The sequence below is a fragment of the Amborella trichopoda genome, chromosome 11 (assembly GCF_054954075.1).
Source record: "Amborella trichopoda isolate Santa Cruz 75 chromosome 11, AtrichopodaSantaCruz75HAP2 v2.0, whole genome shotgun sequence".
Taxonomy (NCBI): domain Eukaryota; kingdom Viridiplantae; phylum Streptophyta; class Magnoliopsida; order Amborellales; family Amborellaceae; genus Amborella; species Amborella trichopoda.
The window spans coordinates 4,903,911-4,919,373 of record NC_142346.1 but is presented as its reverse complement, the minus strand read 5'-3'; the positions used below and the strand labels follow the sequence as shown (position 1 = coordinate 4,919,373).

Sequence of the window (15,463 nt, the reverse complement as noted above, 5' to 3'; positions counted from 1 at the left end):
AATTGTTTTGATTTCTATCGGCATTCATTTCTTGCTACTCCTTTCCACCAACCCCTTGAGCTCGACCTTATCAAGCTCCCCATCTCATTAGGTGATCTCTCTTTAAAACCAAACATTTCTATTTTTTATCTGTGCTTGTCATCATTATCATCCTGGTTTTATATCAAATATTTAGTTCAACTACACAAATTATGTTCCGTCATTTCGTTTTATTAGGAGTCATCCCTCAGTCAAAACATAAATTACTATATCTCTTCACATTACTTCCATCCATATCTTTTTTTTCTTCCTCTTAACTTTAAATAGCCTTCCACTTGAATCAAATTTTCCCTTCTAACTTCCATCCATATTTTTTTTGTTCTTTTTTTTATTTTTTTAGAACTTTCCATTTGAATCAAATTTTCCCTCCTAACTAGCAATGTCTTATGTCGATGCTACACATGGTCAGGCCACCTGAGTCTACTTTCTCTCGTCTTATTACCTATTAGAGATACTTCTAAGTTCCTTCAAATAAATTCATTTTAATTTTTCTTCTTTCTTGTCTTACTACTCATCCATCTCAACATCCTTATCTTCACTATACTTATTCTATGAATATATTATTTCTTGACCGCCCAACTCATTATATGAATATATTATTTCTTGACCGCCCAACATTCCATTATGTAAAGTATAGCTGGTCTTCCATCCGCCTTATAGAAATTTTTTTTTAGATACATTAGTATGCAATGTTTATATAAATACGGTAAGAACACATCTTTACTTTATCCATCTGTTGTAATTCTATGAAAACCCTTATCCTTTTCCTCTGCACCTAAAATCGTGAAGACTCTCTCTCTGGCCATCATAACTCATCAACCTAAAAACCTGGTTCTTTTTTCATTTTTACCTAAATTTGTGAACTCTCTCAGCTACTTACTATAATTCATAGGTTTATTTTTATACATAATTCATGGGGTCAGAGGCTCTATCAGTTGAAAAGTTATTTGTGGACAATAATTTCCGATAGACAATGATTTCACACAACGGTTTGTATAGTAATATGATGCAACTAACTTTCAAAAAAAAAAATTTAGGACCGATCCAAATTTTAAAATGTACATAGATAGAGAGAGAAGAGCTTCTAGGTTCAACAACAGAAGTAAGGTTTGACTTTGGTTGGGTGGAAGGAACCAATGATAACAAAGGCTCGGGGAAGATGGTTCTAAAAAGAGAGTGACCGCGAACAGAGAGAGCGTTTTAGGAGGGTGTTTATGAGAATGGGATGGAGAAAAGAGATGGTTTTTAGCACTTAGCATATTGATTGGGGCAAATTTCAAAAAAGAACAGTAAATGAGGGAGGTATTACGAAAGGGGGTGAGTGAAAGGTGTAAGACAAATATAATGCCACTTGAAAATCAAATAACTACGAAGTTTTTCTGGCAAGACCAATTTTTTGGGGGTTTAGTATGATATTTTTCCTTCAAATTTTGGCATCCGGTTTAAAATAATAGGATATTTATTTACAAGACACTAAATTTGAAATTTTAATTCATGAATGTTAGATTTGACCATCAAAAAATTGAATAATCTTAATTCCATCTTAAAATGCTAATTTTCAAGCACGTTCTATGAAGTCTTTTTCCGAGGTCGATTAGTACGTTGAGGAGGTTACTTCTCCAAATTCTGGGGACTCCTAGGTGGCTTTTAATATATGGAATATTTATGTGGGAGCATAAAATCTTTTAAAAAAAGTAAATGTCGTCTTTTTCAAAAAATTCAAAAAATAAAAATAAAAATTATGAGAAGTGATTCTTTTAATGATCACGGTGGTTTAAACTAAAAAATAACCCGAAGTGAAATATTTGCAAAATCATACTAGCAAACTTTAATAATCAACTATAAGTTTATTTTTTGATATTTGACTTCTTAATTGTTGACACCCAAGATTCGGCTCAATGTTATGGACACAGTTTAGGTAATTTCTTCATCTCAAACCATAGGCAGAGCTTCCAATTTGCCGTACAAACCCCTCAGTGCATTGTAGGACCCTTGGATATCAAAATCGACTACACTAACAGCCTAAAACTCCCTATAGGACTTACCCTAGGAAAACTCATTTATTTTAACATCAGGCCTATTGAATTTGAAAGTTATGGGCAAAATACTAACAATATCTGAAATAACCACTCCTTTGCCTTCAACTTCTAGAATAATATTGTCCACTATTAATACTTTAAGCATGTTATACAGGGGTTCTTTAGTGATGAAGAGATCACCTCTTGGGGTCATAAACATGTTGAGTCTATGTACCATTGATTTCATGCCCATCATTGGCTTTTTCAAGTTTATCCTCGTAAGTTTCTTTTTCCTCTTGTTTTCCTTTTTACAATATAGTTTGGTTATGCCAATAATCTTTTGATTGATGTTCGATTTTCCTAGAATTGTAGCAATAAACTTTCATTGGTCTGGGTATGAGACTCACCTTGCTATTCCACTTTCTTGGATTATTATTTGACTCCAATTTCCGGTTTTCAAGTAGTACTTCCACTTGAAGTAATAGGCTTATAGCTTTTTTTTACGGGTAGCTTGAATTTTCGAATCATCACACTCATTGCATCAAACTCCATCCTTCAATTTTTAGAGAGATGGCAACTCAAGTGTCATTTTCTATCTTTACACCTCCAATTGATCATACCGATCCTTCACTTTTCAATAAAATTATACATTGGAGTCATTACCTTGCTCATATGCATGTAATTATACTTCCAAAAATGCCTTCCTAGCACCACTTACCTGTTCGTGCACAATGGCTAATCAATCATATACTTCTTTTGTTATTTCTACCGCCCTCATATAAGAGAACATGTGTGGCCCACATGAGATTTGAATGGTATATAGATCCTTGGTATTCTAAGTCTTCCATTACACAAGTTTATCTGAGCAAAAGGGTCTAAGTTCAATCCCATCGAATGCATTCTATAGAACTTGCCCTATCAGGTAGCTACATCCCATCGACTCCATCCTTTGATTTTTAGAGGTGATGAAAACCCAAGTGTCATTCTCTGTCTTTACACACCTTTCAATTGATCACACAAATCTTTCACTTTTCAAGAAAACTCTGCAAGTATGCCTTTTACCTTGCCTACATGCCTGAAATTCTACTTCCATGAATTCCTTCGTAGCACTGCTTACTTGTGCGTGTACATTGGCTAACAGGTCCGAGACTTCTTTTGATGTTTCTACATTCCTCATATAAGAGAACATATCTGACTCACATGAGATTGGAATTGTGTATAGAGCTTTGCCATTCTGTTTTTTCCATGACACAAGTTCAATTGGTCTAGGTTCAATCCCATCAACTACATCCCATAGACCTTGTTCTATCGAATGGCTTCTGAACTACATTCTAATCTCTATAATTCATTGTGGTCAAAACTTCAAGAATAATGACACTTGAGGTTGACATGGCAATGTTTCAGTTTTTATTTTTCATTTTTTTTTTTTGTTTTCCATTTTTTTGGCAATAAAAAATCAATTACAAAAAAACAAAAAATTAAAGATCGGAAAGAAGAACTAATCTCTACGCGCTGAGTCCTGAATCTTAAGAAGTTGGCTCTGATACTATTTTGAAAGTATGTGCATAAGCTTTGGGTGTTGACACCACGATTTAATGCGTACACATATGAAAAATTTGGGTTAGAAAGAAAACTTTTATTTTAGAAATCTTTAGCCTTTGTGGGCTGTTACATATTATTTGTCTTGTGCTGTGTAAATCGAGCATATCTATGAATACTTCAAAAGTAGTATAGATCGAACAAATTTATGAAAATCTTTAAAATTGACGGTCCGAAAAATGCATTACAAAACAACTATTTTTCTCTCTACTTTAAATTGATCATCTCTACTCTTTCTCTCTCTACATCTTTAAATTGATCATCTCGATTTCACGATATATGAACATTTCGAAACGTCAATTATCAAGATTTTCAAGTATCATAGATTTGTTCGATCTATACTACTTTTGAAACTTTAAAAGTTTATAACTAAAAATAAAAATAAATTTTCGGGCCATCACAAAGATTTTCAGTATTGAAATATCTTTGAACACTATTTGAAGGTGCGCCCTTCTTTGTTTAGAGGCTCGGCCGAATACAAATCACACCCAATAGGTTTTCAAGCGTTTTGGAGGTGCGCCTTACTTCTACAGTAAACGACGTATGAACCTCACCTTCTTTTTATTGGTCATCTATTGTGGGAGCCGATTCTTCTGTGAAAGAGAGGGATCAGTGTGTCTCGGTCAGGGAAGTAGGTTAGAGGCGGAGGACAGTGAGCGTGACAGGGTGGGGATGTCGTTCCTGTGGGAGAAGAGCCCCGCATGGCGGTGGCTCATTCGCAGGACCCGCGATTCGAAGCCATTCTTCTTCACCTTCGCCATGGTCTGCGGCGTCGTCCCGGCCGTGATAGGCTATGGCGTGATGCAGCTCACATCTTCCCACACCGAACAGCTTGAGGCTCAGCTGCGGAAAACCGCCACACCCGACTCCCTGGTACCCTTGTCTGCCCTAATTCTTTGTATCTCCTTGTGAATTTACAGTAATGGTAGGGTCGCAAGTTCGCAATAATAATGGCTTGAAAAAGGCAAGGGGCACTATGAATTTCTTCTATCCGTCACAGACCAAGTTGTTTATCCTAAATATTGCATCAGCTATCTGTTCATCATCTCCTTTCTTCCTTTAAGCTAGTCAACATTTGTCATTATACATGTTCTTTTTAGTTGAATTTGATGTTAAAAGATGAAAATTACTCTGGCCTTCATTTATTGAAATTTTTTTCTCTTTTTTGTCCGCATCAATGTCTTGGTTCTATGTATGCTGTGGAAAATGATTATTCAGGTGTATGTTTTCTAGTCTTATGTCATGAAGATGTTGAAATCTACGCGTAGTGTCTTATGTATCTCAGGGTTTTGAAGAAATTAGTTTCTTAATTTATTATTCTTCACACTTTGGATTGTGCCCGAAAGATACAAATTTTTCTCCAGTCCTTGAAGCTCATCTTTTTGCAGGAGAGAGAGAAGGACCGGAGTAAAAGGACTCCATCTATCACAGATTCAATGAATTCTGTCAATGGTTTCTTCATCTTCTTGATGATTATCCTTGTCTTTGAATGCATCATCCACCAAGTTTAAAGCCTTGGTCAATGAAAGACAATGTGAACAACTCCTCTATTGTTGAAGCGCCTGATAGGGTTGCCTCCCTTTTTAATGTGATCACTACATTGCTTTTCCCTTTAGTGTCCTGTCCCTCATTAGTAATAATAGTTTCTTGCTTGCATGTGGTTAAGGATAGGGCTGAATTTGAAGGACTCCCTATGTTGTGAAGTGACTGGTGTGGGTTTAGTCGTTTAGAGCACCTTCACTTCCACATACTTTAAGATATCCGCCCTTAAAAGGCCTTGTATTGGTTTCCCTAGGAGTTGAGTAGACTCCAGCGATTCCACTGGAGTCACTCTTATCTTTGAGGGAACATATATTATTTGGCGCTCATCTTGTAACATAATCTCAGCCTCTCTTCTGTTTCTTTCAGAATAGATGGCTGATTGTCGAGTGATTGTTATTTCCCAATCAAGGCATTGAGGACATGTATCTCATCCATTACTTGCTTCAAAAGCCCGTGTCCTTGATTCTGGGTAAGACAAGAGCCATAGATTTGGCCCATTCAGGTAAATATGGCTGAACAAAGTAAGTATCCTAAGGATTAAGTTGCTCTGTTACCAAAACTGATGTAAGACCAAGGGGACTTGGTTCCTACACTAGTGTGATACATGAGGTAGGCTTAGAAATAAAGGTTTGGGGTTGGTTCTAGAGCTCTAATGGGGCTAAAGCTTACTGGAATTTCTCAGTTCTAGCAAACAAAACCGATGTAGAAAGAAGGGGGTTTGGCTCCGTCACAAGTGTAATATGTCTAGCAAGCTTAGAGAGAAAGGATTTAGAGGTAGGTTTAGGAGTTCTAATTAGATGAAGATTTGGGAGCTCTAAAGGGTTTGGGTCTCTTATGAAGTTTAGGACAACATAGTTTTGAATGTGTTGAGTTATCAGTAGGAGTGGATGGTATCAGGTGCAAAGGGCTTAGGGCTGAAGTTAATTCTATGTGAAAGGTATTCATGATTAGCTTAAGGGGAGGAAAAGGAATACCTTCCTAGAAATGAACAGTCCAAAAAGATATTATGATGTTTATAAACGAAATATAGGGTTTAAACTTGGCTTTGAAGGCTATGAAGGTAAGTATATCATCAGGTTGGTATTCTACTAGAGTACTTGGGGTTTGCAGATGTCTGGTTGGGATTTATGGAAGAAGGTTTGAATGGGGTTTGAATGGGTGATTAATTTGGCTGTGGGAAATCTTCGATGGGGATGTTCCACATGAGGGGGGAAAGAACAGGCCCCAGCTTATGTGGGCAGAACCTCGAACCTGCAAGCTGGAGTTTTGTTGTGCCAAACAAAGAAGAAGAGTCTTGACCTTTATCAGGAGACTCTCAAATTAGGTTGGAGTTATAGAACACTATCTCTACGCAAAGAGTTGAGGAATCTCTCTTTTGAAAGTGCCATCTCACATCAACTGAAAGCCAAACTTTATTACATAATTTGATCTATTTGGCTATGGGCCTCTAAGGTTATTTATAGATTTATGCAATGATTCAAAAAGCGGACCACCTAGCGCCTAGGCAGTCCAGATGGCCAAGGCGCATCGCCCAGGCGATCTAGATGGCCAAGGCACATCGCCCAGGCGGTACCGAACCCGCCTAGGCGGGCGCCCAGGGTGGCTGCTCAAGGCCTGCGCCCCGCCTAGGCGGTATGGAACCCGCCTAGGTGGGCGCCCCGCCCAGAGGTGGAATGTTTTTTTCAAAGTTGACAAAAATTGATCAAAACATCACCCATTGATATTAGATTTAATTTTTGATGTTTTATAAATCTATTGGGGGGTTTTTTAGAAGATTTTGAGTCCTTAGAAGCATCTTTGACTGGGCATCCTTTTTGGATTCGACTGGGCCGCCCAGGTTCTGGGCGCCCGCCTAGGTGCTGGGCGGCTTGGATCCCCCAGGCTGCCTAGGACCCGCCTAGCGCTTTTTGAAACACTGAATGTATGTAACTTGATCTATTTGGCCATGGTCCTCTAAGGTTATTTATAGATGTATGTAACTTGATCTATTTGGCGATGGGCCTCTAAGGTTATTTATAGATGTATATTTGGCCATGGGCCTCTAAGGTTATTTATAGATGTACGAATCCCTCTTTATTTGACATAGCTTGGGACTCAATTTATCTCTACTTTCCTAAACTTCCTAATTTTCTAGATTCTTAAAGAATCAAGTGACTAGTTCCTTTATAGTTGTAGGTAATTAAACGTACACAAAACATGGGAAGAATCTTTCTAGACTCTTAAACTAAACTAGGAAACTAACTCTACTTGCAAAACAATGAAGAAACAACTTACTAAGAGTTTAGAAGTCAAAGCTACCAGTACTATGCTTTCTACAGGGCCTGACACTTGTTTGTCTATCGCGACGATCTCTCCCAATTTCTGTCTCTCTACAGCTCTCACTATCTCCACCTCTGTTCCTCCCCTTTTTCCCATCCTCCTCCTCCTCTCTCTTTCTCTCTCTCTCTCTCTTTTCCTTTTTTTGCTTCTTTCTTTCTCCCACAATTTTTTTCCTTATTTTGCTTCTTTCTTTCTCCCACATTTTTTCTTTCTTTATTGGGACATTTTATTCTCCCCCTCTTCTTTGTATTCTGAGCACCCATCTTGTGGGATGCCTTTTACGCCCTCATGGTTTTTGTACTTTATATTACAATCAATCTAAGAGATAACCTTTTTCCCAAAAAAGAAAAAGCAAAACAACTTCCTAAGAGTTTAAGGGAGTATAAGAAGTAAGAACATTTATTTTTGATACTAGAAGGTCACAACCACTTGTATCCATCACATGGAAAATGAAGAAACTAGGGGTGTTGTTGTAGAGTTCGAGAAAATTCTTTTGGACTTTGAGAAGGTTGTTGACATGGGCACAGGTTAGAAGCTTTGAATGGCAAGTCTGCCTTGTCGAGGGAAAAATTGACTGTATTAGGCAGCTTTTATTGAGTGTTTGGTTTGTGAGACACAAGTTCCCATTGTTTTTGTTTTTTTTGCAATTAAAATTTCCATTATTTTTTGAGGTGTGGCATTTCATTTCACATCCAAGGCATAAACAAATGGCCTGAGTTAACTTCTTGCAGGAAAGTGGCACATAGAAAAAATAAAAGAAGTTGGTGAGATTCAACTTTTCATGTATAATGTTTCTATTTCCTATGGGATAGTACATTTGGCATTTACAAAGGAGACCAGTAGGGCTGCCCACAACAATAAAAAAGTAGGTATATCATGGGGGCTTCAACTTTCCATATATTTTTTGTATTTCCCTGTGTATATATGGGATAGTAAGGTTTGGCATATAAAGGTAATGCATATTAGGAGAAGAAAAAAAAAGATTAAAGGTTAAATGGAAGTCCTGCCTAGTGAATGGCGCTCATTTTGAATGCCCCTCATTTTGTGAGTTTAAACGATGAGTTACATTCTATGATAGCCTTCATTCCATGAGAAGTTCACATAACAACAATTATCAAAGGATTACACATAACAAAATTTATAAGTAGCATTTTATTTATTTCATCGTAAATGAAAATTTTCAAATTTAATGCATTTAAGTTAAACATGATAACCCTATCATATGTGCTCATAATAATTTTGAAAAGTAAGAGTAGTTAATGATATAGTAAAAAACAAAACAATTATTTACTTACATTAAATATTGAATACATTATATATTTCTTTTAATTTTGTTTTCCTATTACTTTTAATTCTTGTAGTTAGGATTTATGAGTAGCTAATCATAAACCACATGGTGATAATAAATAGAGCACAAAAAATTGAATTATAAATATTCTAGTTGGATATAATATTAGTCACTAAGTTCATTTTTTGACAAAATTAAGATCAAAATATAAAAAATTAGATTATTTGAATTTATCATAATTTTTTGTTACTGCTATGCTAAGATATCTTTTGAAGATGTGATCTAGAAAATTTAGAATTTTAAAATTTTATTCCACAGTATTTTTTTTTTTTTCAAAACTTTTTGAATTTTTCACATTACATAAGATTTATAAAAAAAATATTATATCTAAATATTTTAAAATTTTTACTTGTATGGGCAAATGTCTAGTTTTAAGCCGAAGTACAAGAAACCTAACACAATGCAAGGTTTAAAAAAAGGGTCCGCCCAGCACCTAGGTGCCCAAGACCCCTAAGACCGCACACCTAGGCCTAGGCGCCCCGTTCTGGGTGGCTGTACCTGGGTGGGAGCCCAGGTGGGGGCGCCCCGTTTTGGTGTCCATGTAAATGACCAATGGTTCTCCAGAAAATTCTTAATAATATGATAATATCCACATCTTTGGCAGACGTTGATTCATGGATCATCATCAGGAAGTGTTCCCATACATGATGGTTGCATTCATGGTTCTCTCTTTTAGGAGACAAATGGAGCTTTTGTACCATTTAATTCAGTTTAAGCTTGAAAAGTTATCCTTGCATGGCATGCTGCCATCTATCTCCCGGAAAACAGTCCTTTGCCCCATTAGTTGGGTATGATCTATTGTGCTATATAGTTCCCAAATTGATGAGTGCTTTGCAAGAGTATCAGGTTAATCCAGCAAACCAAAATTTGGAACAGATTTTTTTGGTCATGTCATGGGCATACCCATCCATCACATGGTGAACATTTTAGAGATGGGATTCTCCACAAAGTGTCAGCAAGTTTTGTCCACTGGTTGTGCTCATACCAAATGTGGAAGGACCATTTTCGAAAAGAATTGCTTGCGAGTGAGAGAATAAGGCTTTAGTTGAATGTGGGTCTCAATGCAATGAATCAAGCAATGGAAGGGATGGTGGTTGTTCAAATCAAGCATTGGAAGGGATGGTGGTTGTTCAACCCATAGTTGTTGGAAACGCCTAAGATTCCGAGTCGTTTTAGGAATCAGAATCTCAATTGTCTAGAAGATTTGTATTTTTGGAATCAATGTCCGTACAAAGGGAATTTCAGGAAACAAGATTCCTACTTTTTACGAATCGAGATTCAACCCAAATGGAAACAAGATCCCTACATATGTGGACTTGAGTTTCTAACCTATTTGGAAATAACCATATAGAATCAAGATTTCTTCATATATAGAATCAACATTCTGATATCTTTGGAATCGAGTGTTTGATTTGATGCCTTTCATAGGTTCCGAATTGTTTATTTTGCAGCTCATGGCCCAATGTTTGTTTTTGTAATTTGTTTGAGAGAGTATCATTATATTTGGAATCCATATTCAACAAATGTGAATTCACAGTTCAACAATTGCGGAATCAAGAATCAATAAATATTAGAAACGATATTCTAGAAGTGTTGGAATCAAGATTCCTAAAATAAAGAATAGAGATTCATGACTTCATGGAAACGGATTCTATGAAGATTCCTTGTCGGAATTGTGGAATCGGAATCGCGACCTTGTGAGAGATTCCGGTGACTACGGTTCAACCAAGGTATAGAGAGAACATCAGTTATGTTAAGGTTATAGAGCGAAGAAATTCAAGGCTTAGTAACAAGCTGCTGCTTTTGCCCAACATCATGGAGCATCAGGTGTTCATATGGAAAACTTTGTCCTTGAAATGAGCTTAAAAGTGGCTATTGAAGCCTATTGTCTAGCTTATAACCTCCAAATTTCCATTAAGGTTGATAGGACTAATATTAGTTCTTCGTTGATTCTGTGAAAGAAGTGATTTCTTAGTGAATTGGAGATAGATGGGTTGCTCTCTCTCTTGAAAAAGATGGAGACGGATCAGGCTATGAGTGCCAGGGCATTTTGTTTGTAAGCAAATGTTATGCTTTTGAATTACTTCATTATATGCTAATAAAGTATCGACAGGGGCAAGTTAATTTGTCTATAATTTAGGTGCATTTCATTTTATTTTCTCGTGAATATTGGATCCATTTGTACGCAATAAAAAATGTGAGATCCATTTGATTGAATTGCTTTTCTATATAAACTAGCAAGTATTGACAAGGGCATAGTAGCTGGGTTTTCAGCCGCCAAAGAATCACACACCTTATGAGGGGCCTCAGTCTTGGTTAGTGCCTCTATGTTGGCCTTGGCACTTTGTGCTGATTTACTGCTTAACAATGCCACCTAGGCCCATCGATCAGATCCTACTGCCTCCACCTATGATAGCTCGTTGCTAGGTATGTATGTGTCAGACTGCTGCACCGATGAACTTTGTGAATGAGTACTGTTAGGATTCTGAACTCACAATAAAGTGACTCGTGAGTCAATTTGAGAGGCCCAAGTTGTGAGCAGATGCACATGGTATCTGACAACCAGTTCTTATTCTGGACCACTGTGAGATGTCAGTCTAAGGGGCACAACACATCTTCGTTGTTACCAATGGTGGTAAGTGTCATGGGGGCTGACTTTTCAGTTGTGCTTACCAAGCTCACTGAAAAGGAATGGAGCAGAAAAAGTACATAAGGCACGCACGCACAAGTTATAGAAAATGGCTGTAATCCCCTTTGCCCTTGCCCTTTCTTGTGCAGGATTGGGCGATGACCAACTGGGGAAGAGGATATAATGGAATAATTCGATTAGGGATAAGCAGACAGCGGGGTAGAGGTAGTCTTATCCTATTACTAAAGGCTTTTCCAGCAACACTAATATCTGTTGATCAATGTGCAAATAGATATTCCTGGGTACAGGTGATAAGGAACTGCCTTGGGGATTCCCCGCTCAGTTGCCACATGGTTTGATTTTTCCATTAGACCGAAAATATCCGAAGTTAGGAAATCTTTTTTGATTGCTCCTATTCAGCTCTAATTGGTTGTCAATGGTCTTTGCAAGGGTTTTGCACAGCCCAAAGTATGAATCGACACACTCGTCCTTATTTACATGGGCATTAAGGCCTGCACCACTAATTCTACCCACCACTTGATGGGGTGGTTACACTAGCCCATGTCTCACCATTAATGGCTGGTGGCATGACTTTTTCTTTGTTCTTTTTTTATTTGTGGGGGAGGGGGGTGTCAATCTACTCTACGGGTCACTATTGCCCATGCATGATTCAAACATGCGTAGTCATTAACTATTAAATATCCACCCAAGCACACCAGGAGTACTCAGCCTTTCTCACATGGCATATGATCACCAAATGCTCTGGGGCAGTTACATTTTAAGTCCGAATTCTTACATGTGACCATTAGGGTCAAGACACCAACCCAGACAGGTGTATGGTCAGCCGCTTCTTGCACATGGACCATACCCATGTCCTGTCATGCCATGCTGCCCGTGGTTCGACCAAACAAGCCTCATGTACACATGTACACATGCATCTATATGCACTGCATCCCCAAAGCCTTGCTCCAAAGGTTTTTGCTACTTGTCTACATGTACACATGCATCCATGCATTGTGCAACATCAGCATCATCTCCCGTCCAAGGTTGGTTAAGGTTAAAGGTACTCCTGCATATAGGTCTGTCAGTCTAACAACTGGCCTAACAAGAGAGAGCTAAATACTCTAAAGTTGCTCATGTACAGGACATTGGGTCCTTTGTAAATGTTCTGTCACCAAGGAAGTTTCAGTACCCCACTTAATCCACTCTCATGATGCTAAGGAAAAGAGTCTAACTGGTAAGACACCCCTGGGCAGGTATAAGAGGGCTTTTTCCCTTGGTAATTAAGTCATTTGTGTTGCCCCCAACCACACCCTATCTAAATAATGTGAGTGCCAATTATTTTTCTCCATTAATGGCACAGAGTCACTTGGGAAGCGAGGGCAAAACCATCTGCTGGATTGTCGGAGCAATGAGCTCTAGCTGCATTCTGATTTCTGGTTTTGGTGCATTGGTTTGAGTTTTACATTTGGTTATAAAAATACAGATATTCTCATGCATTTATTTTGATGTATTACTCGTAATAACTTGTCTTGCCACTCATCCATCTCAACATCCTCATCTCAGCTGCATTCATCCTATGGATATGTTGTTTCTTGATTGTCCAACATTCTATTCCATAAAGCATTGATAGTCTTACATCCATTCTATAAAGGCTGAAGAGAAAGTTTTATAGGACGGCTGTAAGACCAATCATGCTTATGGGACTAAATATTGGGTGGTCAAGAAACATCATCTTCAAAGGATGAACGTAGCTGAGATGAGGATGTTGAGATAGATGAGTGGCAAGACAATAAAGGATAGAATTCAGAATGCATACATATGAGAGAATTTAGGTGTGGCTTTAATAGGAGATAAAATGAAAATAGACTTAGGTGGGCTGGCCATGTGTGTTAATTTTTATTTAAAAATTGGAGTTTCAAAATCATTTTTAATGTTAAAATTGATGATAGTCCATCATGCTCTTTTGGTGCACATGGACCACCACTTCTTCCTCCCATCTTTTTTTTTTTTGTTTTTGTCTTTTATACCTTTAATGTTGCTTTGTCATGATGACCTCACCTCCTTGTTCCCCATGAGCCACATGCCCATGCACTTGGCATTTCACTCTCTCCATGTCTCGCTCTCTCTCTTTTAATGCCACTTCTCTACCTTCCCAATATTATATTATTTCTCTTATATATAAGTCTTGGGCAATCGAGAAAAAGCATATGGAGATGTATGAATTTGGGATAGTGAAGGGAGTGAAGTCAACGGCAATTTCCAGCAACATTTGGAAGAGGGATTTGAGGTATTTTCTAAGAACAATGAACTCATATAATTTCTTCTTCATGTCTCATTTTCTTTAAGATAAGTTTGGTAGCTGTGATTTTTGTGAGTTTTCTGAGCATGCAACTCAGAAACTCTGATAGTTTATGATCTGGCTGTATCCTGGAGGTGTGTTCACCATATACCTTTTGCATCTCGGTTTTGTACCGGGTAGAGGGTGATCAACACTCCAAAGAAAGCGAGCTCCTCTCATGCCTCCAAATCCCAATTTTTGTTGCTTCTTTGTTTAACCTCCGAATCCTGCTCCGATTCCTACGGGAATCCGACTGGTACTAGGATTGTTTCGGTTTCCAGATACAACCTCTGAATCCTGCTTTGACTCCTACAGTAGTCCGACTGGTATTAGGAGCGTCCTGGTTCAATTCAGGCTTTATCCGGATCTTAGAGAGGTGTTGCCAATTTTTTCCCAGGATGAGAGTTAGTGAAAGGCTTATCAAACGTAATTTCCACTTATCAGGCGGCAGTCAGATTTAGCGAGTGTAAGTTAAGCTATTGACTGTCTGTGAGGTTATCAACCGTGCATCAGCTATCACCACTACCGAAAGCTAACAATGTGCAACGTAGACTTAATACAACGCTGGTTAGGAGGTGCGATTTGGTTCAAGTAGAAGGCGCTAAAAGGGCAAGGGGAAGGCCCAAAAGGACACGGATAGTAGTGTTAAAAGATATAGTGACTTGTGCTCTCATTGAAAATATTGCCCTTGATAGAGAAGAATGGAAGAACAAGATTCATGTAGCCAACCCTAAAAAGTTGGGATACGGCGTGGATGATGATGATGGCTTGTAATAACTTGTAGTGGTGGTGCTCTTAAGTACTGAGCCCAATTTCATGCTTAGATACTGTTGCACCTTTTGACTCTTGCTGTAGTTGAAATGTTTTATATCGTATTTTGTCTCTGTCATTCCCAAGTTCCTCACTTACATAATGCCACTGCATAAGCGCCATAACATAAATATGTAATGTCACTACATAAACGCCATAACATAAATGTTTTCTCCTATTATTGTATTAGAGAGCATTCTGGTGTGCTAAATTCAAGTCATTGGAAGATGTGCGATACTAATCTATGCTGTGCATGGGGTTTGATTCAGATGATGGGAAAAGTTAACAAAGAAAGACTTGCAGAATACCTTGGGGAGCTACAGAGGAACGAGGATACCAATGATAGATATGTTGCTGCTTTGAGGGGACAGACATTGACTCGGAAACCCTATGTGAGAATTCAGCCAGTAACCAATGAAAGCAGTGAAAAGCAGTGAAGGGTAAGGTACAGCTCGGATGCACAAGTGCATTTTCAGATAGAAAACGTTTTGCTTGACAAACAGGTCCATCTTAAGGTAAATCTATGTACCTTATGTTACATAGGTAGTTTTGTATGGAGTGTTTGAAGAATTCTCATGGTTTTATGCGTTTCTTCATGACAACTCCGTGAAAGTGGCTTGGACCCCACAATGCTGCTTCGTTTTATTTTTCTTTTGTATAAAGGTTATCAAATGCTATTGCATGCCGTATTTTTTGTGAACTGTGGGAATCAATTAAGGCAAAATACTGGTAATGATCATGAATTGTGGTTTGGGAAGCCTCCATGGAAACATCCTTGAGAATGATTATGACCTCCATGTATTTCATAATTAAGGTGT

General features: G+C 38.0%; 1 protein-coding gene across 1 annotated transcript; it reads left to right on the top strand.

Annotated features, from left to right (window-relative positions):
- The first annotated feature begins 4,253 nt into the window (after positions 1–4,253).
- On the top strand, positions 4,254–15,402 carry LOC18441214 (centrosomal protein). Its single transcript, XM_006851335.4, has 2 exons — positions 4,254–4,529; positions 14,915–15,402. The coding sequence occupies exons 1-2, from the start codon at positions 4,329–4,331 to the stop codon at positions 15,080–15,082; spliced, it is 369 nt and encodes a 122-aa protein (XP_006851398.1). The 5' UTR covers positions 4,254–4,328; the 3' UTR covers positions 15,083–15,402.
- The last annotated feature ends 61 nt before the right edge of the window (positions 15,403–15,463 follow it).

What these genes read in the sequence shown, in the direction of transcription:
- LOC18441214 (XM_006851335.4), top strand. Translation starts at nt 4,329, where the DNA reads ATGTCGTTCCTGTGGGAGAAGAGCCCCGCATGGCGGTGGCTCATTCGC. An exon ending in CCGCCACACCCGACTCCCTG is followed by an intron (nt 4,530 to 14,914) that starts GTACCCTTGTCT and finishes GGTTTGATTCAG; the next exon opens with ATGATGGGAAAAGTTAACAA.